Below are 21,706 nucleotides of genomic sequence, written 5' to 3'. Positions count from 1 at the left end.
AATTTTACTGTTTGATGTTGCAGGAGAATCCCAACCCTCATATGGCATTCCAGAAAGTTCCACGCCCGACAGAAGGATCCCACTTGCGAGTTCATATTCTTCCTTTCCCAAAGATTAATGAAACTCGGGTACAGGAATTAATACAAGAAAATCTTGCTAAGAACCAGAACGCACCTCCTGCTTCACGAGTGGAAAAGAAATGTGTTGTGCCAGCAGGTCCACCTGTTGGTATGTATTTGTTCTTTTGTTTTAAAGTAAACATTTCATCAAGATATAAGACACAGGGGTGCCTGGGTTTTTCAGTGGGTTAAGCCTCAGCCTTCTGCTCAGGTCATGATCCCAGGGTCCTGGGATCGGGCCCCACATTTTCTCCCTGCTCAGCAGGGGGCCTGCCTCCTCCCCTCTCTCTGCCTGCCTCTCTGTCTGCTTGTGATCTCTCTCTCTCTGTCAGATAAATGAAATCTTTAAAAAATAAAAAAGATAGAAGACACAAAAATGAAAGTGTACCAGTTAACAAACTTGCCCAACCAGAATTGGAGCATTGTCAGCACTCAAAGCACCGTTCCATTCACTGTCTCTCCCTAATGGTAACCATTAACCTATCTGCTACCACTACAGAATCTTTTCTTTTTAAAAAAACAGCTATATTGAGATAAAAGTCACACACAATAAGGATCACTCTTTAAAGTGCACAGTTCAGTGATTTTTAACATATCCCAGAGCTGTGCACCCATTTTCACTATCTAATTTCAAGATGTTTTCTTTATGCCAAATAGAAATACTCATACTCAGTAGCAGGACTCCCCATTTTCCCCCCAAACCACTCCTTCCCTAGCATTAGACAATAATCTATTTTCTATCCTCATAGATTTGCCTGTCCTCTAACATTTTTTATACATAAAGTTATAATTTATAACTTTGTATACTTTTTAACTGGCCTCTTTCATTTAGCGTATTTTCTTTCTTTTCTTTTTTATTATTTATCATTCTTTAAATTCAGTTAACATATAGAAGTGTTATTAGTTTCAGAGGTAGAGGTCAGTGATTCACCAGTCTTAAACCCATTACTCAGTACATCACCTGCCTTCCTTAATGTCTGTCATCCAATTACCCCATCGTTCCACCCACCTCCTCTATAGCAACCCTCAGTTTGTTTATGATTCAGAGCCTCCTATGGTTTATCTCCCTCTCTGATTTTGTCTTATTTTTTTCCCTCTCTTCCCTTATGTTCCTCTGTTTTCTTAAGTTGCACATATGAGGGCACCTGGGTGGCTCAGTTGGTTAAGCAACTGCCTTCAGCTCAGGTCATGATCCTGGAGTCCCAGGATTGAGTCCCGAATCAGGCTCTCAGCTCTACGGAGAGTCTGCTTCTTCCTCTGACGTTCTCCCCTCTCGTGCTTGCTCTCAATTTCTCTCTCTCTCAAATAAATAAATAAAATCATAAAAAAAAATTCCACATATGAGTGAAATCATATAATAATTGTCTTTATCCTACTGAGTTATTTCCCTTGGCATTATACCCTGTAGTTCCATCCACATCAATGTAAATGGCAAGATTTCATTTTTTTGATGGCTAAGTAGTATTCCATTGTGTATATATACCACATATTCTTTTCCCATTTGTGTGTCAATGGATATCTGAACTCTTTCCATGGTTTGGCTGTTGTGTACCTTGCTGCTATAAACATTCAGGTGCATGTGCCCCTTTGGATCACTACATTTGTATCTTTGGGGTAAAAACCCAGTAGTGCAATTGCTAAGTCATAGGGTAACTCTATTTTCGACTTTTTGAGGGACTTCCATACTGGTTTCCGTAGTGGCTGCACCAGCTTGCATTCCCACCAACAGTGTAAGATGGTTCCCTTTTGTCCACATCCTCATTAACATCTGTCACTTCCTGACTGGTTAATTTTAACCATTCTGACTGGTGTGAGGTGGTATCTCGTTGTTTTGATTTGTATTTCCTTGATGCCGACTGATGCTGAGCATTTTTTTCACATGTCTTTTGGGTATTTAGATGTCTTCTTTGAAGAAATGTTTGTTCATGTCTTCTGTCCATTTCTTGATTGGATTATTTATTCTTTGGGTGTTAAGTTTGAGAAGTTCTTAATAGGTTTTGATACTAGCCCTTTATCTGATAAGACATTTGCAAATATCTTCTACCATTCTGTCAGTTGTCTTTTGATTTTGTTGACTGTTTCCTTGGCTGTGCAAAAGCTTTTTATCTTGATGGGATCCCAATAGTTCATTTTTGCCTTTGGGGACATTTCTAGAAAGAAGTTGCTGCGGATGAGGTCCAAGAGGTTGCTGCTTATGTTCTTCCCTAGGATTTTGATGGTTTCCTGTCTCACATTGAGGTCTTTCATCCATTTTGAGTCTATTTTTGTATATGATGTAAGGAAACTGTCCAGTTTCATTCTTTTGCATGTGGCTGTCCTTTTCCCTATGCCGTTTGTTGAAAGGACTGTCTTTTTTCCACTGGATATTCTTTCTCGCTTTGTCAAAGATTGCTTGACCATAAAGTTGAGAGTCCATTTCTGGATTCTGGGTTCTCTTTTCTGTTCCCTTGATCTGTGTGTCTGGTTGTTCCAGTACCATACTGTCTTGATGGTTACAGCTTTGTAATAATAGAGTGTGAAGTCTGGACTTGTGATGCCTCCAGCTTTGGTTTTATTTCTTGGGTCTTCTCTGGTTCCATACGAATTTTAGGATTATTTTTTCCAGTTCTGTAAAAAAAAATTGTTTGTATTTTGATAAGGATTGCATTGAATATATAGATAGCTCTTAGTAGCATAGACATTTTCACAATATTTGTTCTTCCATTCCATGAGCATGGAGCGTTTTTCCATTTCTTTTTGTCTTTCTCAATTTCTTTCATGAGTGTTCTATAGTTTTCTGAGTACAGATCCTTTACCTCTTTGGTTAGGTTTATTCCTAGGTATCTTATGCATAGTTTTGGGTGCAATTGTAAACGGGATCAGCTCTTCATTTCTCTTTCTTCTGTCTTATTGTTAGTGTATAGAAATGCAGCTGACTTCTGGGCATTGATTTTATATCCTACAACTTTGCTGAATTCCTTTGTGAGTTCTGGCAGTTTTGGGGTGGAATCTTTTGGGTTTTCCACATAGAGTATCATGTCATCTGCAGAGAGTGAGAGTTTAACTTTTTTTCTGCCATTCGGATTCCTTTTATTTCTTTTTGTTGAAAGGAATCTTTGGGTGCCTGGGTGACTCAGTCGTTGAGTGTCTGCCTTCAGCTCAGGTCATGGTCCCGAAGTCCTGGGATCGAGCCCTGTATTGGACTCCCTGCTCAGTGGGAGGCCTGCTTCTCCCTCTCCCACTCCCCCTGCTGTGTTCCCTCTCTTGCTGTCTCCATCAAATAAATAAGTAAAATCTTGAAAAAAAAAATTTGAAGCTAGGACTTCTAGCAGTGGTAACAGTGGACATCTCTGACATCCTCCTAATTTTAGGGGAAAAGCTCTCAGTTTTTTCCCATTGTGAATGATATTCACTGTGGGTTTTTCATGGATGGCTTTTATGATATTGAGGTATGTTCCCTCTATCCCTGTACCTTGAAGAATTTTAATCAAGAAAAGATGCTGTACTTTTTCAAGTGCTTTTTCTGCATCTGTTGAGAGTATCATATGGTTCCTGTCCTTTTATTAATGTAGCGTATTACATTGATTTGTAGATGGTGAACCATCCTTGCAACCCAGGAATAAATCCCATTTGATTGTGGTGAATAATCCTTTTAATGTACTGTTGGATCCTATTGGATAGTATCTTGGTGAGAATTTCTGCATCCATGTTCATCATGGATATAGGTCTGTAATTCTCCTTTTTGATGGGGTCTTTCTCTGGGTCTGGGATCAAGGTAATGCTGGCCTCATAGAGTGAGGAAGTTTTCCTTCCATTTTTATTTTTCAAAATAGCTTCAGAAGAATATGTACTAATTCTTATTTAAATGTTTGGTAGAATTCCCCTGGGAAGCCATCTGGCCCTGGGCTTTTGTTTGTTGGGAGATTTTTGACTGCTGTTTCAAATTCCTTGCTGCTTATGGGTCTGTTCAGGTTTTCTATTTCTTCTTGTTTCAGTTTTGGTCATTTATATGTCTCTAGGAATGCATCCATTTCTTCCAGACTCCCTAATTTGTTGGCATATCGTTGCTCATAATATGTTCTTATACTTGTTTGCATTTTTTCAGTATTGGTTATAATCTCTCCTCTTTCAGTCATGATTTTATTTATTTGGGTCCTTTCTGTATTCTTTTTGATAAGTCTGGCCAGGGATTTATCAATGTTACTAATTCAAGGAACCAATTCCTGGTTTCATTTATCTGTTCTCCTATTCTTTTGGTTTCTATTTCATTGATACCTGCTCTGATCTTTATTATTTCTGTTCTCCTGCTGGGTATAGGCTTTATTTGCTGTTCTTAAGCTCCTTTAGGTGTAAGGTTAGGTTGTATATTTGAGACCTTCCTTGTTTTTTCAGAAAGGCTTGTATTGCTATATAATTGCCTCTTAGGACTGCCTTTGCTGCATCCCAAAGATTTTGAATGGTTGTTTTCATTTTCATTTGTTTCCATGAATTTTTATATTCCTCTTTAATTTCCTGGTTGACCCATTTGTTCTTTAGTAGGCCTTTTAGTCTCCATGTATGTGAGTTCTTTCCAAATTTCCTCTTTTGATTCAATTCCAGTTTCAAAGCATTGTGGTCCAAAAATACACAGGGAATAATCCCAGTCTCTTGGTGCCAGTTGAGATCTGAGTTGTGACCCAGTATATGATCTGTTCTGAAGAATGTTCCATGTGCACTTGAGAAGAATGTGTATTCTGTTGCTTTAGGATGGAATGCTCTGAATATATCTGTGAAATCCATCTAGTCCAATGTGTCATTCAAAGCCCTTGTTTCCTTGTTGATCTTCTACTTAGATGATTTGTTGATTGCAGTGAGTGGGGTGTTAAACTCCCCTACTTTTGCTGTATTATTATCAGTGTACTTCTTTGATTTTGTTATTCAATTAATAACAAAGCTTATATAACTGGCTGTTCCTGCATTAGGGACATAAATACTTAGAATTTTTAGATCTTGTTGGATAGACACTTTAATTATAATATAGTGTCCTTCCTCATCTCTTATTACAGTCTTTTGTTTAAAATCTAATATTGCCACCTCAGCTTTCTTTTGATGTCCATTAGCATGAAAAATTATTTTCTACCTCTGTACTTTTGACCTGGAGGTGTTTTTGGACCTAAAATGAGTCCCTTGCAGACAGCATCTCAATGTGTCTTGCTTTTTTATCTAATCTGATACCATGTGTCTTTTGATTAGGGCCTTCAGCCCATTTACATTCATAGTAACTCTTGAAAGATAATGAATTTAGTGCCATTATATTACCTGTAAAGTCACTGTTTTTGTATATTGTATGTATTCCTTTCTAGTCTTTGTTATTTTGGGGCTCTCTCTTCACTTAAAGGATCCCTTTTAATATTTCTTTCAGGGTTGGTTTAGTAATCAGAAATTCTTTTAGTTTCTGTTTGTTCTGGAATCTTTTTATCTCTACTATTCTGAATGACATCCTAGCTGGATAAAGTATTCTTGGCTACATATTTTTCTCATTTAGCACTCTGAATATATCATGCCAGTCATTTCTGATCTACCAGGTCTCTGTGGCTAGGTCTGCTGCCAGTCTAATGTTTCTACTCCTGTAGGTTATGGACCTCTGGTCCCGAGCGTCTTTCAGGATTTTATCTTTGTCTCTGAGATTTACAACTTCCACTATTATATGTGAGGGTGTTGTCCTATTTTTATTGATTTTGAGGGGGGTTCTTGTACCTCTTGGACTTGAATGCCTGTTTCCTTCCCCAAATTAGGGAAGTTCTCTGCTATAATTTGCTTCAGTATATCTTCTGCCTGCTCCCACCCCTTTCTTTTTCCTCTTCTTCTGGGATCCCAGTTATTCTAATGTTGTTTTACTTCATGGTATCACTTATCTTTTTGAATCCTCCCTTCATGATCCAGTAGTTGTTTACCCCTCTTTTTCTCAGCTTCTTTATTCTCCATCATTTTGTCTTCTATATCCCTAATTCTCTCCTCTGCCTTATTTTTCCTACAGTTAGAGCCTCCATTTTTTATTGTACCTCATTAATAGCTTTTTAAATTTTGACTTCATTAAATTTTAGTTCTTTTATTTCTCCAGAAAGGAATTCTTTTGTGTCTTCTATGCTATTTCAAGCCCAGCTGTATCTTTTTAATTATTATTCTGAACTATAGTTCTGACATCTTATTTATATCCATACTAATTAGGTCCCTGGCAATCTGTATGTATTGTACTTTAGTTCTTTTTTGAGGTTAGTTTTTCTGTCTTGTCATTCTGTCCAGAGGTGAATAGATGGATGAGAGAATAAAATACTAAAATGGCAACGATATACATTAAACAAATCAGAAGAGACCTGAAACTGGAAAATAATTAAACTGGAAAAAAGAGTTTAAAAAAAAGAAAAGAAATACAATCAGACAGGTGAACAGAACAGAGCAATACCCTGGATCCTATGTGTATTTTGGTGTGTTTGTTAGAAAACTAGATCCCAAAATTATAAAGAAAGAAAAACTTATATATGTATAAAAATATAATTAAATACCATTGTAAGGATAGAGTGTAACTGTAAAAATGAAAATTAAAAGACAAAAAACAAAAAGAAGGAATATGAACAGGTGAACAAAACAGAGCAATACATGATATCCTGATTGTATTTTGGTTGGTTTGTTAGAAGAAACTGCATCTCAAAATTGTAAAGAAAGGAAAACATATATATGCAGAAATAAAATTAAATACATTGAAAAGATAAAATGTAATTTTACAGACAAAAATTAAAAGAAGACTTTCCCCCCCAAAAAAAGAAGAAAAAAAAAGAATATGTGATCCACAGGTGATCAGACAGATTCTGGGTGTATTTTGGTCTGCATCCCAAAATTATAAAGAACACACACACACACACACACACACACACGTATATATGAAATTAATGTATATGATACATTTGTATATATACATATGTATGATATATTATATATAACATATATATGAAATTAAATACAGTAGAAGGATAGAATGTAATTATAAAAATAAAAATAAAATTTTTTTTAAAAACTTGATAAAACAAGAAATTGGTTGAAAAAGGGAAGAATAAAAATTAAAATTGAAAGACTAAAGAATCATGGGGGAAAAAAAACCCATGAATTCTTATACTGTTTTCCGCTATGCTAGAGTTTTGCAGTTCTCTGTGATTGGTAAACTTAGTCTTAACTGTATGTTCTTGTGGATCTTCTTGGGGAGAGCCATGTTGTGTTGATTCTCAAGTGTCTTTGTCCCCAGTGGAATTGCACTGCTGTGGCCAGGTGGCCAGTCTAAGTAAGGGGCTCTTGTTGCTCTGTGTGGCTTTTGTTCCATGAAGGCTTTCTGTGCCACTTTAGAGGATGAGAATGAAAATGGCGACCTCCTAATCAGCAACCCTGGAGCCAAAAGCTTGGCGGCCCCACTCCTCAGTACCCTCAGTGAAAAGCAGTCAGTCACTTCTATCTCCCCGGCTTTCCTCTGTACTCCATGCTTACCCAGCCTGTAACCATGTGTGTCTCGCTCAGGCATGTGACCCCATTTTGCGCCTCAAAACCCTGTAGACTCCTGCAGCGTGCACCCATGCCACTCCTCCCAGGGAAAGAAATGGGGTCTTCGTGCCATTCTGCCATTCTCTGGGCCCCTTCTCAGAGAGCTGTTACCCAGCCATGCCATGATTCATGATATATGGCAACTCCAACCTGGGAGCCCACTCCTGGGCTCTCTGATTGCTGCCAGTTTCCTTGCTCCAATGCCTAGGAACTCCATTGCATTCAGGCATTCCCAGTCTGCCTGTGATCCTGGGGATCCCGAGACCACACTATCTCAGCAAGGATTACATCCCACTTCTGGTTCTGATGCTGTATCACTTTCTGGTGCCGGTTTATTTAGGCTTCTTCCCCCCACAGCTTATCTTCTGATGTATCCCCTCGGATTCACTTCTTTCCTCTTCCTACCTTGCAGAAAGTGGTTGCTTTTCTTTTTGTAGACTTGCACCTATTCTTTTCTTAGATCTCTGGTTGAGTGTTCACAGGGTTCAGAATGATATGATAGCTATCTAGCTGAATTCCTGGGACCAGAGGAAATTAAGGTCTCCTACTCCTCTGCCATCTTGGACTATCTCTAGGATAATATTTTCAGGGTTCATCTGTGTAGCATGAATTAGTCCTCCATTGCTTTTAATGGCTGAATAATATCCTATTGTATGGATGTGTGTGTGTGTGTGTGTGTGTGTGTGTGTGTGTATTTACGTTTTGTTACCCATTCACCATTTGGTGGATCGTTGGGTTGTTTCTCCTTTTTGGCTACTATTAAGAATGCTGCTGTGAGCATTCATGTGTAAGTTTTTGTATGGATACATGTTTTTAATTTTCTCAGGTATATACCTAGGTGGAAATTGCTGGGTCATATGGTAAGACTATGTTTAATGTTTAGAGGAACTGCCAGACAGTTTTCCAAAATATGTGCACCAGTTTACATTCCCACCAGCAATGTTTGGGCATTCTGATTTCTCCATATGCATCTAATGTTCTAGAACAACTTTTCATGTACTTATTTATAATTTTTATATCTCCTTGGAGAAATGTGTATTTAGATCCTTTGTTCATTTTTAATTGGGCTACTTGTCTTTTTATTATTGATTCATAAGAGTTCTGTATATATTTTGTATACAAGTCTCTTATCAGAGAATATAATTTGCATTTATTTTTTCCCATTTTATGGGTTTTCTTTACTGATTTTTATCTTTTCTTCCTTCTTCAGCTATTGAGGGAGATGTGTTCAAGTCTCCTATGATAATAGTAGAATTGCCTATTTCTCATTTTCATTCAATCCGTATTTTTCTTCATATATTTTGAGGATGATATATTGGATGCAAATATATTTGTAAATATTATGGCATCCCAGTGATTGATCTTTTTGTCATTATGAAATATTCCTCTTTGTCTCTAATAATGCTTCTTGCCTTAAAGTATACTTTGATATTTATATAGCTATACCAGATTTCCTTTGCTTAATGTTTGTATGGTTTATATTTTTTATCCTTTTATTTTCAAACTTTCTAGGGCCTTATATTTTATGAATACCTCTTATAAACAGCATATAGTATTTTTTTAACCAGTCTATCTTACTATACTTCTTATATTACTTAATAGCATTATGAGTATTTACATAAATATAATTACTGGTATATTAATGGCTTTAATGTTATTTACTGGGTGGGGTTTTTTTTCTATTTAATCTTCCTGTTTTATGTTTCCCCCTGCTTTCTTGCTTTCTATTGGATTAATAAACTATTTTTCTTATTCCATAATTTATCTCTGTTAACTTGTTTATACATTTGTTTATTCTTTTAGTGGTTTACCTAGGGGCCATTCACACACATCTACTTTTGCCAGTTCAGCTTTCACCAGACTTTGCAGGTCAGCCTAGCCATCTGCTAGAATCAGATTTTCAGCCTTCTGTCTGTACCCCAAATTAGCAAATCTCCTAGGGAAAAAGTAGATGTGTGTGTGTTAACTCATGTCTCTAGCTTCTTTTTCCGTCTCTGAAATTTTAGGTCCTCCAGTCCTTGTGCTTCTGTAGCAATCTAATATATTTAAGTAGATCCTTTTGCATTTTATCTGACTTCTGTAATTATTTTTGGTAGGAATTTTAGTTTGCTACAAACTGCCCCATCATACCTAGAAGTGAGTGTAATTTTATTATCAATGGATAATAGTATAGTCATTATGTATTTACATAGTAATGTTAACTTGCCATTATTTTTCTAAGAATTAATAGCTTTTACTTAAGTGATGATTGGACTTTGACATAGAAAAAAGGATGGATAAGGTAGACATGTTAGGGTAAATAGCTATCATTTGAAGGAGTTAGGTAATTTTAAAACTCATAAGCTAGTTGAGTACTTTCTTTAAATACCCACATGAACAGATGAAAAGTTTGTTTAAAATTCAATTTGCTTGAGTTGTCACCTTAATTCTTAATATTATCTTTATATAATCTCTTTACATTCCTCATTTTCAATCCACATCGAATTTTCTTTATTTTTTTTTTCTGAATTCTTTCTTTAGGCACATGTAGATAGAGTATCTCACTGTAATCAGTGAGAGAGGTACACATGACAAAGTATTTAGCCCTGCATGTAAAACTTGAGTGAATGAATGAATGAAGAATACAGGAATCTCTGTCCAACTTTCTGGCTCATTTTGGTTGATCAGAATCAGGATTTTCTTTGTATTAAAATTAAAAGGTATAAATGTTCCATTTTACATTTTATTCATTTAATATGAGTGTAAAATTGCTCTGTCACCTTATGAGGCATTCACATTTTGAGAGGTTACTTAATTTTCACCCGTTCCTCAGAGGAGCCAGAGTAATGATGATTGGGTGGAACTAGCACTGGAAGGCTAAAACCTTAGAAGGGAAGCCCTGGGAAGTCAAGTACTCATAAAACAGAGTTGTCTTCAGATGTTAGAAAGTGAGTATTAGAATGCCACAGCTGGGGATTTGGCCAATCTGAAATATCAGTAACTCTAAGTGAAGAACTTTCTTCTGAGAGTGAACTAAGTTATACTCTCAGATAACTCTCAAAAAAGTAAACAGACTTATTACCAGAAAAGGTGTTTTGTTTTTTTTTAATAGCTTGCCCTAAAGAAAATTTAAAACGCTGCTGAAGAGATTTTAGAATTAAAAGTTTATAAACACAGATTAGGGCACCTGGGTGGCTCAGTCATTAGGCATCTGCCTTCGGCTCAGGTCATGATCCCAGGGTCCTGGGATCGAGCCCCATATTGGGCTCTGTGGGAATCCTGCTTCTCCCTCTCACATTCTGCCTGCTTGTGTTCTCTTTCTCATTCTCACTCTATCAAATGAATGAAATCTTTTTTTAAAAAGTTTATAAACACGGGTTAAAGATGTTGCTCAATAAAGTATGTGGTATTATTTGGAGACTCTAAGAAGTTTCCTATTCTAAATATAGATCGATTTCTATTTCAGTCTATTCTACTGACCTACTGTGAGAAGCCCCAGAGCACACAATTAAAAATGAGCATTTCATATAGAAGGGTCATGTGAAATAATCTATTAACTATCATGGTCATGCAGAATATCTGTGTTGCATGATTAAAAATGATTAATAGAAAACTGGTAAAATTGGTATTCTGTTGTCTAGTTAATTATATGGTGCCAATTGATTTCCTGATTCTGATAAAGCACTATAGTTAGGTAAGATGTCACCATTGGGGGAAGCTAAAGTGATGAGTACATGAATCTTTACTATTTTGTAACTTTTTGTGAGCTTAAAATTGTTCAAAATTAGAAAGTTTTAAAAATGATTTGAAGGATATAAGATTTTGTATTGATGAAGTGAAAAGGATGTTAGTAAGTAAGATATGATACTCTCTCTTCTTAGGTATGAGGGGGAGTGAAGGGATTATGCCTTTAGATTCCAAGAGTAGCCATAAAATTATAAGGGGTCTTAAAAAGCAGAATCAGACCTGTAAATATAGAGAACAAACTGATGGTTGCCAGGAGAGGGAGGGGTTTGGGCAAAATGGGCATGGGGAGTGGGAGATACAGGCTTCTAGTTATGGAATGAATAAGTTACAGAAATAAAAGACACAGCATGGGGGTGCCTGGGTGGCTCAGTTGGGTAAGCATCTGCCTTTGGCTCAGATCATGAGCCATGTCCTGCAGTCAAGCCCCATGTCAGGCTCCTGAGCAGGGAGCCTGCTTCTCCCTCTCCCATACTCTTCTCCCTGTTTGTGCTCTCTTTCTCTCTTGCTCTCTCTCATTCTTTCCAATAAATAAAAAAATCTTAAAGAAAAGATAGCATAAGGAATACAGTCAATGATACTGTAATTACTGTGTAACAGGACAGATGGTAGCTACACTTGTGGTGAACAAAGCATAATGTATAACTTGTCAAATCACCAAGTTGTACACCTGAAACTAATGTAGTATTGTACGTCAACTACACTCAAGTAGAAAGAAAAAATATATATAAAGGGTCTTTCTTTTTGGCTTAAAAATTATTGATACTACATCTTTTGTACCAATGATACAATAAAGGTTTTGGTGAAATTATACTTTTGTTTAACTAATATTACTTTTATTTATATCCTTCTCATATTCTTTTAGTAAGGTGAATTTATTTTAAGTAATTTTAGCCTGTGTATTAGACTAGAATTATTCGATTTTATAGTAAATGTGACTGGTACATAGTTCATAGGACTAAAAAAAATTGCCAAGTTTATATAGTAATTCTTGAGCCATAATCATTTCTCTTTTTGTATAGTGCTTTCTCAAACACTATTGAGTACCTGTACTCTAATTTGTAGTATGTGATTTTTTGTGATATGTGGTTTTTCTTTGGTAATGTTTTAGAAATACCAGTTTCTTTTTTTGTTAGTAGTCTTCTCACATATAAGTATTAGCAACTTTTGTCATGATACTATACCCCAAACATTTATCAGTTTGTTCACAATTAAAGTTAAAAGTGGATGTTTACTCTTGCTTAATACAATTTTACTGTGTGATACGAATTAATTTGCTGAAGAGTTCAGTTTATCTTTGGAATCTATCCATGCAATTATCCTCAATGAGCCATTGACTAGCCTGACATTTCAAAAACTCAGTCTGTAATCAAAAGTAATGAAATGCCATGTAACCAGGGAAAAGAATAAATTCTAAATGTTGGTCATGCAGATAGTTACAACTATATAAACTGTAAACATTAATATTCCCTTTGCTTTTGTAATTGCCAAAGAAGTTTAACTTGTTTGTGTTGTCTTTATATTCCTCTGCTAGTTTCGATAATGGATAAGGTGACAACAGTTTTCAACAGTGCACAGAGATTGGAAGTTGTTAGAAACTGCATCTCATTCATATTTGAAAATAAAACACTGGAGACTGAAAAGGTAATAAAATGCTTTCTTTCCCAAGTAAGCATTCATCATTTCCCTTTCAGATTTTCATGTTTAGCTTGCCAAATAACCTCTCCTCTAATTCCATCTCTTTTCCTTATCAAGTGTCTTTTCATTGTTTTGATCATTTTAAATGAATCGTGTCTGAGATTTAAAATCTTTGCCATGCCTAGTTATATGGCTACCAGAGAAATATTGTTAGTGATTTTTTTCCTTAAACTTTTAAACATTGTTCTTTAAATCTATTTAGACATATTTCTTAGAAATTTAACATTTTGAATATAATTTTATTTATTGCTAAGAATCTAGTCAGAATAAGAAATGAATTATAAAAACAGTGATATTCAACTTAAATATGCCTTATTAAAGCACATTTTCTTGCCTTCTTTAAGAAACTGTGTTAAACAATCAGGGAAATACAAATCAAAACCACAGTGATATACAGCCTCACACCAGTCAGAATGGCTAAAATTAACAAGTCAGGAAAAAACTAGAGCGTATTATGTTAAGCGAAATAAGTCAACCAGAAATTGACAATTATCGTATGATCTCTCTGATAGGAGGAATTTGAGAGGCAGGGTCGGGGGTCGTGGGGAGTACAGAGGGAAAACATGAAACAAGATGGGACTGGAGAGGGAGACAAACCATAAGCGACTCTTAATCTCAGGAAACAAACTGAGGGTTGCTGGTGGCGAGGAGGGGAGGGATGGGATGGCTGGGTGATGGACACTGGGGAAGGTATGTGCTGTGGTGAGTGCTGGGAATTGTGTAAGACTGATGATGCACAGACCTGTATCGTGAAGCAAATAATACATTATATGTTAATAAAATTTTTTTAAAAAGAAAGAAATGTATTAAACATAATGTAATCTTAGTGACTCATTATAGCTCTGAACAAGAGGCTAAAGCATGAAAAGAGTAACATTTTTTACCCTTATAGTAAATATAGTAAATGACCCAAGCCTTTTTAGGTTTTGACTTTTTTTTTGGTTTCCATTTTCTCTTGTGCTTGAAGTGTTGTAATAGATTTCCTTCTGCTTTTCTTGCTTTCAGGTTTTACATCTTGTTTCTTATACCTGCCTTTAACAATATTATGCCCTCCTGCTCTCAGACTTCTTCCCTTCCTTCTTACTTTTTATTCTGTATTTTTTTAGGTTTTCAAAGTTAAATAAGCCTATTATTATTTTAAATAAAGTACATTAACTAAGCGCTAAATGGTGAACTGGGAGAGACATTCTTCTGGGTGATCAAGTGAAAGAATTTTAATGCATAAATCTAGATATTTCTATTTGTTGATCTGAGTCCTTTTCCCTTTTTAACTATGATATTGAAATAAGGAGAAGAGATGTAGAATTTTCTAATCGTAAATTAAAACTGACTAGTGATTCAATAACTTACCAGTTTAAAAGTATAAAATCACCTGTGTTTCTTGTCATTTTAATTTTTCCTTCTATTTTTGCCACAGAGATGTGGCCAGTTATTGAAGAAAGTATCTAAATGTCATGAGTGTTTTGGTAGCCGAAGTTTTGTTGAGTTTTTTTATTAAGTGAAGTTAATGTTTTTTAACTTATTACATAAATCAGTTCTACTTATTTTTCATACTGACTTACAAATAAAAATAACTATACACCCATCTATTATTTTATAATTGTTCTTAATAGCAAATCAACTCTTTTCTGGAAGTTTAATTCTAATATCTTTGTTACATGGTTTATAGGGTGCACTTGAATTTTTAGTGTGATTAAATGTTGTTTCTTTCCATTGATACCTTTTGTTCACTTCTGCTTCTCTTGTCATAGACCCTTCCAGCTGCACTGAGAGCCCTTAAAGGAAAGGCAGCAAGACAGTGTCTCACCGATGAGTTGGGTTTACATGTCCAGCAAAACCGGGCTATATTAGACCATCAACAGTTTGACTATATAATAAGGATGATGAACTGTACTCTACAGGTAATTTTCAGTTCTTTCAGATTATTCCTAATATTTGAGAATACTTTTTATTTTTTCAGGAGATTCTGTAGTTACTGATATGTCACGTCCTTGAGTCTTCCACAGTGAATAGGATGAAGAACTAATATCCATACCATTTCTGTCAGAAATACTTATTTATTAGTTGATATAAGTATTGAGTTTTTCATACTACCATTGTTTTCTCTTGAAAAATACTAGGGTAGGGAAGCCTGGGTGAGTCAGTTAAGCGTCTGTTTTGGCTCAGGTCATGATCTCAGGGTCCTGGGCTTGAGCCCTGAGTCAGGCTCTCTACTTAACCGGGTGTCTGCTTTTCCCTCTCACTCTCCCTTTGTGCTCTCTCTCTCTCAAATAAAATAAGTAAAATCTTAAAAAAAAAAAAAAAAAAAAGCTGGGTTATTTTGTTCTCTAAGCAAACTTTCTGAAAATGAAAAGTGAAAGGTCATCTTCAAAACATTCAGTTTTATGTTACTTAATGTTAAATTATTTAATAATTATTCATTTCAGTTAGTTTTTATTTGTACTATTAAGATAGAGGATAATGAGTGATGGATAATTCAAGTTATAAATGAATTACTTGATTAAGTATTTGGTAAGCACCATGCATAAAAGGTCAAAAAATACTTCTACTTGGGATACACACACACACACACACACACACACAGTCTTACAGAAATAAACTTCCAACAAAATAGTGAAGGCAGTTTAGGAGAAGCAAATAATCTGATTTCCCCATCCTGTCTCACATGTTAGTTATTTTATGACATAAGATACAAATATTATTTCTCAAACTTTTTGCACAAGGAGAAGAATGTAATTAAACGTTAAGAATTCAAAGCCTAGGGGTGCCTGGGTGGCTCAGTGGGTTAAAGCCTCTGCCTTCAGCTCAGATCATGATCGCAGGGTCCTGGGATCGAGCCCTGCTTCAGTCTCTCTGCTTGGCAGGGAGCCTGCTTCCCCCTTCCCTCTCTCTGCCTGTCTCTCTGCCTATTTGTGATCTCTGTCTGTCAAATAAATTAAAAAAAAAAAAATTCACAGCCTATCTGTGGGATGCTAGAGAAAGTAAGCAAAATACATGTTAAATTCTGTTAGATTAGAAAATGAGAATTACTAGGTATAATTAATAATAAAGTTTATGGGTGAAAAAAGACCTAATTAAATGGAAAGATATACCATGTCCACAGGTTGGAAAACTCAATATTGTGAAGATATCAGTTCTCCCCAAAATAATCAATAGAGGCAATGCAATTTCTATCAAAATCCCAGCTAGAAGAGCAAAAGCCTAAGAATTACCAACACCCTCCTAAAACAACAACAACAAAGTTGGGAATTGGTCCTGTTAGATATAAAAAAATTAGTTTAAAAGAAGACAAATAAATAAATAAGATACAAATGGCCAAAAGGTACCTGAAAATATATTCAGTATCACTAACCATCAGGGAAGGATGAATCAAAATCACCATGAGATACCACCTCACATTTGTTAGAATGACTGTTATCAAAAAGATTTAAGATAAGTGTTGGGAAGGATGTGGAAGAAAGGGAACCCTTCTGCATTGTTGGTAGGAATGTAAATTGATACAACCCCTATGAAAAAAACAGAATTAAATCCAGAACAAGCATATGATCCAACAATCCCACTTCTGAGCTTATACAAAGGAAAACAGGATATAGAAAAGGTATCTACACCCTGTGTTCACCACAGCATTTTTAACAATAGCCAACATATGAAAACAACCTAAGTGTTTACCAGCACATGAATAGGAAAAGAAGATGTGTTATATATAAGCAGTGAAAGTATTCAACCTTGAGAAAGAAGAAAGTGTTGCCATTTGCAATAACATGGAAAGATGCTGAAGGCATCATGATAAGTGAAATAAGCCAGACAGAGAAAACTAAATAAATACTGCGTGATATAACAGATATAAGTAGAATCTTTAAAAAAAAAAAAAAAAAAAAAAAGTCAGACTCTTAGAAACAGAGAGTAAAGGTTGCCATGGCTTGAGGGGTGGGGGAAATAAGTAAAAGTTGGTAAAAGGAGCACACTTTTAGCTATTTGGTGGCTAAGGCCTGAGGATCTAATTTAAAATGTGTGACTGTAGTTGATAAAGCTGTATTATGTACTTGAAATTTGCTAAGAGAGTAGAACTTAAATATTTGCAGCAACCAATAACAACAACAAAACAGATATATATGGGAATCCTTTCACGGGGTATGTGTATATGAAATCACCACCATGTCTACTTGAAATATTTTATCATTTTATTTATCAATTATACCTCAGTAAAACTTAAAACAATTTTTTAATTAGTTTAAGACTTTGGTAATTAAGACAGTGTGGTTTTGGCACAATCATAAAGAGATTGACCAAAAGAACAGAATATGTGACAGTTTATAAACAGATGATTATAAATAATACACAGAGGTACACATATATGAGAATGTGACTTATGACAGAATTGTCATTTCAGATCAATGACAAGAGGATAAAAAATTCAATAATTAGTGCTGGGACAATGAGGTGACCATGTACACAGAAAACGTACAGATACCTCACGGGTGTATGTATACCACACTATACACTAAAAAACAGTTTCATGTGGACTAAAGACTTAAATATGAAAAGCCAACCTCTACAGTTTTTCAAACAATCTTTAAAGGAGATATCCTTGACTTTGGGGTAGGGATAGATTTGTTAAACAAATCACAAATAGTGCTTATCTTAAAAGAAAAGAGTGATAAATTTGACTACATTTAAATTAAGAATATATTCAATGACCCAGTGATTCCACTCTTAAATGAGCTCTTACCCATATACCAGGGACATGCACAAAAATGTTCATAGGAGCATTGTTTAAAATAGCAGAAAACAAAACAACTAATATGTCAACCAGCAATAGAATGAATAAATTGCGGTATCTTTTTATTTATTTATTTTTTAAGATTTTATTTATTTATTTGACAGAGATCACAAGTAGGCAGAGAGGCAGGCAGAGAGAGAGAGGGAAACAGGCTCCCCGCTGAGCAGAGAGCCTGATGCGGGACTCGATCCCAGGACCCTGGGATCATGACCCGAGCCAAAGGCAGAGAGGCCTTAACCCACTGAGCCACCCAGGTGCCCCTGTGGTATCTTTTTTTTTTTTTTTTAAGTTTTTTTTTTTTCTATTTATTTATTTATTTATTTATTTATTTATTTATTTGATAGACAGAGGTGACAAGTAGGCAGAGAGGCAGGCAGAGAGAGAGGAGGAAGCAGGCTCCCTGCTGAGCAGAGAGCCCGATGTGGGGCTCAATTCCAAGACCCTGGGCTCACAACCCGAGCTAAAGGCAGAGGCTTTAACCCACTGAGCCACCCAGGTGCCCTGCCCTTGTGGTATCTTTTTATATTGGAATATTTTTTAGTAGGGAAAATGAATTGTAGCTATAAGGAACAATGAATCTTAAAGAAGATGGTTTTGCACAAAAATAAAAGAACAATCCAATTACAATATGGCTCCATTGGTATAAAATTTAAAGCATGTAATATATTATTTAGAAATATGTAATTTAGGAATATAATATATATGGTAAAACCATAAAGAAAAGTAAGGCAAGGGTGCCTGGGTGGCTCAGTTGTTGGGCATGTGCCTTTGACCTGAGTCATGATCCCAGGGTCCTAGAATGGAGCCCCACGTTGGGTTCCCTGCTTGGAAGGAAGCCTGCTTCTCCCTCTCCCACTCCCTCTGCTTACGTTCCCTCTCTCGCTCTGTCAAATAAATAAATAAAATCTTGAAAAAGGAAAAGAAAACCAAGGCTACATATATATATAAAATCATCACATTATACACTACAATTTTATTTCTCAATTGTACCTCAATAAAACTAGAAAAAAGGAAATTAAGGGAATAATAAAGAAAATATTGAAAAAAATTACCCTCAGTGGAACAGAGAGGAAGGGTCGAGGAACGTAGAGATCTTCAGTGGTAATGCTATTACTCTATTTCTTAAACTAGGTGTATGAGTATTCGTTGTGTTTTTGTTCTTTATAACCTTGCAACTTAGAAACCTTCAGGTCTTAGGGTATTGCTATTAGGGTGTTTTGCAGGGTATATTTTTCTCTTCAAATGCATTTTGAAGGATATCTTTCTCAGAAATTCTGACTTAAAATCTAGCATCAAAAATGCAGTCTTGTAACAAGCACTTTGTAGTTTGTTAAAGCATACTGACAAGATAGAGGATGATTCACCTTTATTGGAAGACATTTTTACTTTAAAGTATAATTTACTAGCTATAATAGTTTATAATAATAGCAACAATTAAAAGCAACCTAAATGTTCACCGTTTAGATATTGATTAATTTAATTATGTACAACTATTTGGAATACTGCTCAGCTACAACACAAAAAGTCATAGATCTGTAATATGTGCCCATATGGAAAAACTTACATATTACTAAGTAGGGAAAAAAGAAATTACATAAAGTAGATATGATATGATTCTGTTGTTTACCTAAAATTACACGTGTGTATTTTAATGTACTAAAAATTTAGAAGGATATTTACAGTAAATCCTCAACAGTAGTTACTTCTGGTAGATGGATTAGGCACACACATACACATAGTTAAATTGTATAAAACACAAGCGTACATTTTATACATTAAAAAAAAGATCTTCTTTTTGTAGGAAGGAAATCATTGAGCACCTTTATAAGAGGAGTAAAACAATGAATCTGTCCTGAATAAAGCCTTGTCTTTTGTTACTTTGCTGCCATTACTTTGATACTATAATTATGGAGAACAAAGGAATTTGATTAACAGATGAAGGTTTCTAGAAGCCCTGAAGTTCGGTAATTTCTTGAAGCCCTATGATTGCTGATAAAACTACAAAAATTATTCTAGGAAGCTTTTTTTCCCACTAATAATTTTTGTGCTATTTATTAACTTAGGAATTAAGTTTTAAGGTTTCTTTAAACTTAGCTGTAGCGTACACCAATTAGTCATTTATGGAAGAGCCAGGTACCCTCAGGCTACAAATATTTTCCTTTTTCATTTGAATAATCATATTTTTGGAGAGCAAAAGGCTTGGATTTGTTTCTGCTCTCAAATACACCTTGGCCAGGGCACTTAATAATTTTTCATTCAGTATTTCATAAGTACATAAAAATGGATCCTGTCTTTATTCCAGCACACGCTGTTGTTTAACATTATAGAGAGGCTCTTCTCAGTTATAAATGGGCTCACATGTGATATTTTTATTTTAATGGGTTATTTATTACTAACTTGGGATTTGTTAGTATTTACATTCTTGTTGCAACAATGTTACTTGTGGGGATTTAACGTGACATTCTGAACATTTTTTACAAAAGCGTAGAGTTTCAAGGCAGGCCAAACATCTGTGTTGGTATTTTAAGAAAGAAACCTTAACTAAATGAACTAATTTTTTGCTAGCGATTCAAAAACTTTAGCAATTTTTGCTTTTCGTGATCTTAAAGTTATTCTGTCCTTCCCTGTCCTCAAGGGAAAATTAAGTGGAACATGAGTACTGTAGAGGACTATTTTATTTATTAGGTTCTTTCAATGCCAAGGTTATTTTTTAAAGGACTGGTTTGTAGAGGTTATAGAGTATTCCTATATATCATCTCATTTCAAATAATTAATCATATTTTGGGTGTTTTTATAACAGATTATTATAAATCTCTCCAAAAATATCATGGCCTTAATTCTTTTCATTTTTAGCAGAGACATGATTAAAACTTTAGCAGATATATGATGTCAGGATTATAACTAAAAATTTGTAAAGATTTTTATTTTTTATCAGTCAGAAAGAGAGAGAGAGCACACAAGCAAGGCAACAGCAGGCAGAGGGAGAAGCAGGCTCCCCAGTGAGCAAGGAGCCCATTGCGGGGCTCAATTCCAGCACCCTGAGATCATGATCTGAGCCAAAAGCAGATGCTTAACCCACAGAGCCACCCAGGCATCCCACAGCTAAAAATTTCTTTAACAATAAATTATAATTGTAAAAACTAATGAAGGGGCGCCTGGGTGGCTCAGTGGGTTAAGCGACTGCCTTCGGCTCAGGTCATGATCCTGGAGTTCTGGGATCGAGTCCCGCATTGGGCTTCCTGCTCCATGGGTAGTCTGCTTTTCCCTCTGACCTTCCCCATTTCATGCTCTCTGTCTCTCTCTCAGTCTCTCTCTCTCAAATCAATAAAATCTTTAAAAAAAAAACCAAGAACTAGTGAAGTCCTCCATTTTCAGCATCATAAACAACTGCATGCTAGAAGAACCTTCTCACTAATGTAGTAGAAATAGATCTAAGAAAAATAGTGATTTTGGCACATTGTTTTTTCTAAGAAGAAAAGGAAATGTCTAATAGGCCCTTCGTCTACTCTCAGGAAAAGGACAAATAGGGAAAACTAAAATTGTGAGCACAATTAAGCATTGTCCTCTATAAAGAGAGCTGTTTGAACCTGAGAGTTTTGCATTAGGCTGGGACATTAAAAGAGGAAAAAAATAATCCCTATGCAATAGTGACATGCCCCTCACCCTTTCCTCTAAAAGAATCAATTGTAAATCCTTTCTGGAAGAATGCAGCTCCAGGTTAGGTAGTCAGGGTTCCCACAGATTAAATTTAATAAAATAAGCACTCACTATTTAAAAATGACCAAATACCAAGGAAGTGAGCCAGTATGAATTAATGTCAACAGAAACAAGCAACAACAGA

At 35.5% G+C, this 21,706-nt stretch overlaps 1 protein-coding gene across 2 annotated transcripts in view; it reads left to right on the top strand.

Moving 5' to 3' along the window:
• Window positions 1-21,706, top strand: part of SBF2 (SET binding factor 2) — a 476,395-nt gene that overhangs the window by 290,010 nt on the left and 164,679 nt on the right. For both annotated transcript variants that reach the window (XM_032358786.1, XM_032358787.1), the window contains exons 14-16: window positions 24-228; window positions 12,922-13,031; window positions 14,837-14,986. In XM_032358786.1, the coding sequence (XP_032214677.1) occupies window positions 24-228; window positions 12,922-13,031; window positions 14,837-14,986 (465 nt within the window). The remainder of the gene's footprint in view (window positions 1-23; window positions 229-12,921; window positions 13,032-14,836; window positions 14,987-21,706) is intronic.

Source organism: Mustela erminea, chromosome 9, assembly GCF_009829155.1.
Source record: "Mustela erminea isolate mMusErm1 chromosome 9, mMusErm1.Pri, whole genome shotgun sequence".
Lineage (NCBI taxonomy): Eukaryota > Metazoa > Chordata > Mammalia > Carnivora > Mustelidae > Mustela > Mustela erminea.
Note: the sequence above shows the minus strand (reverse complement) of the source record. Positions and strands in the feature narration are given on the sequence as shown.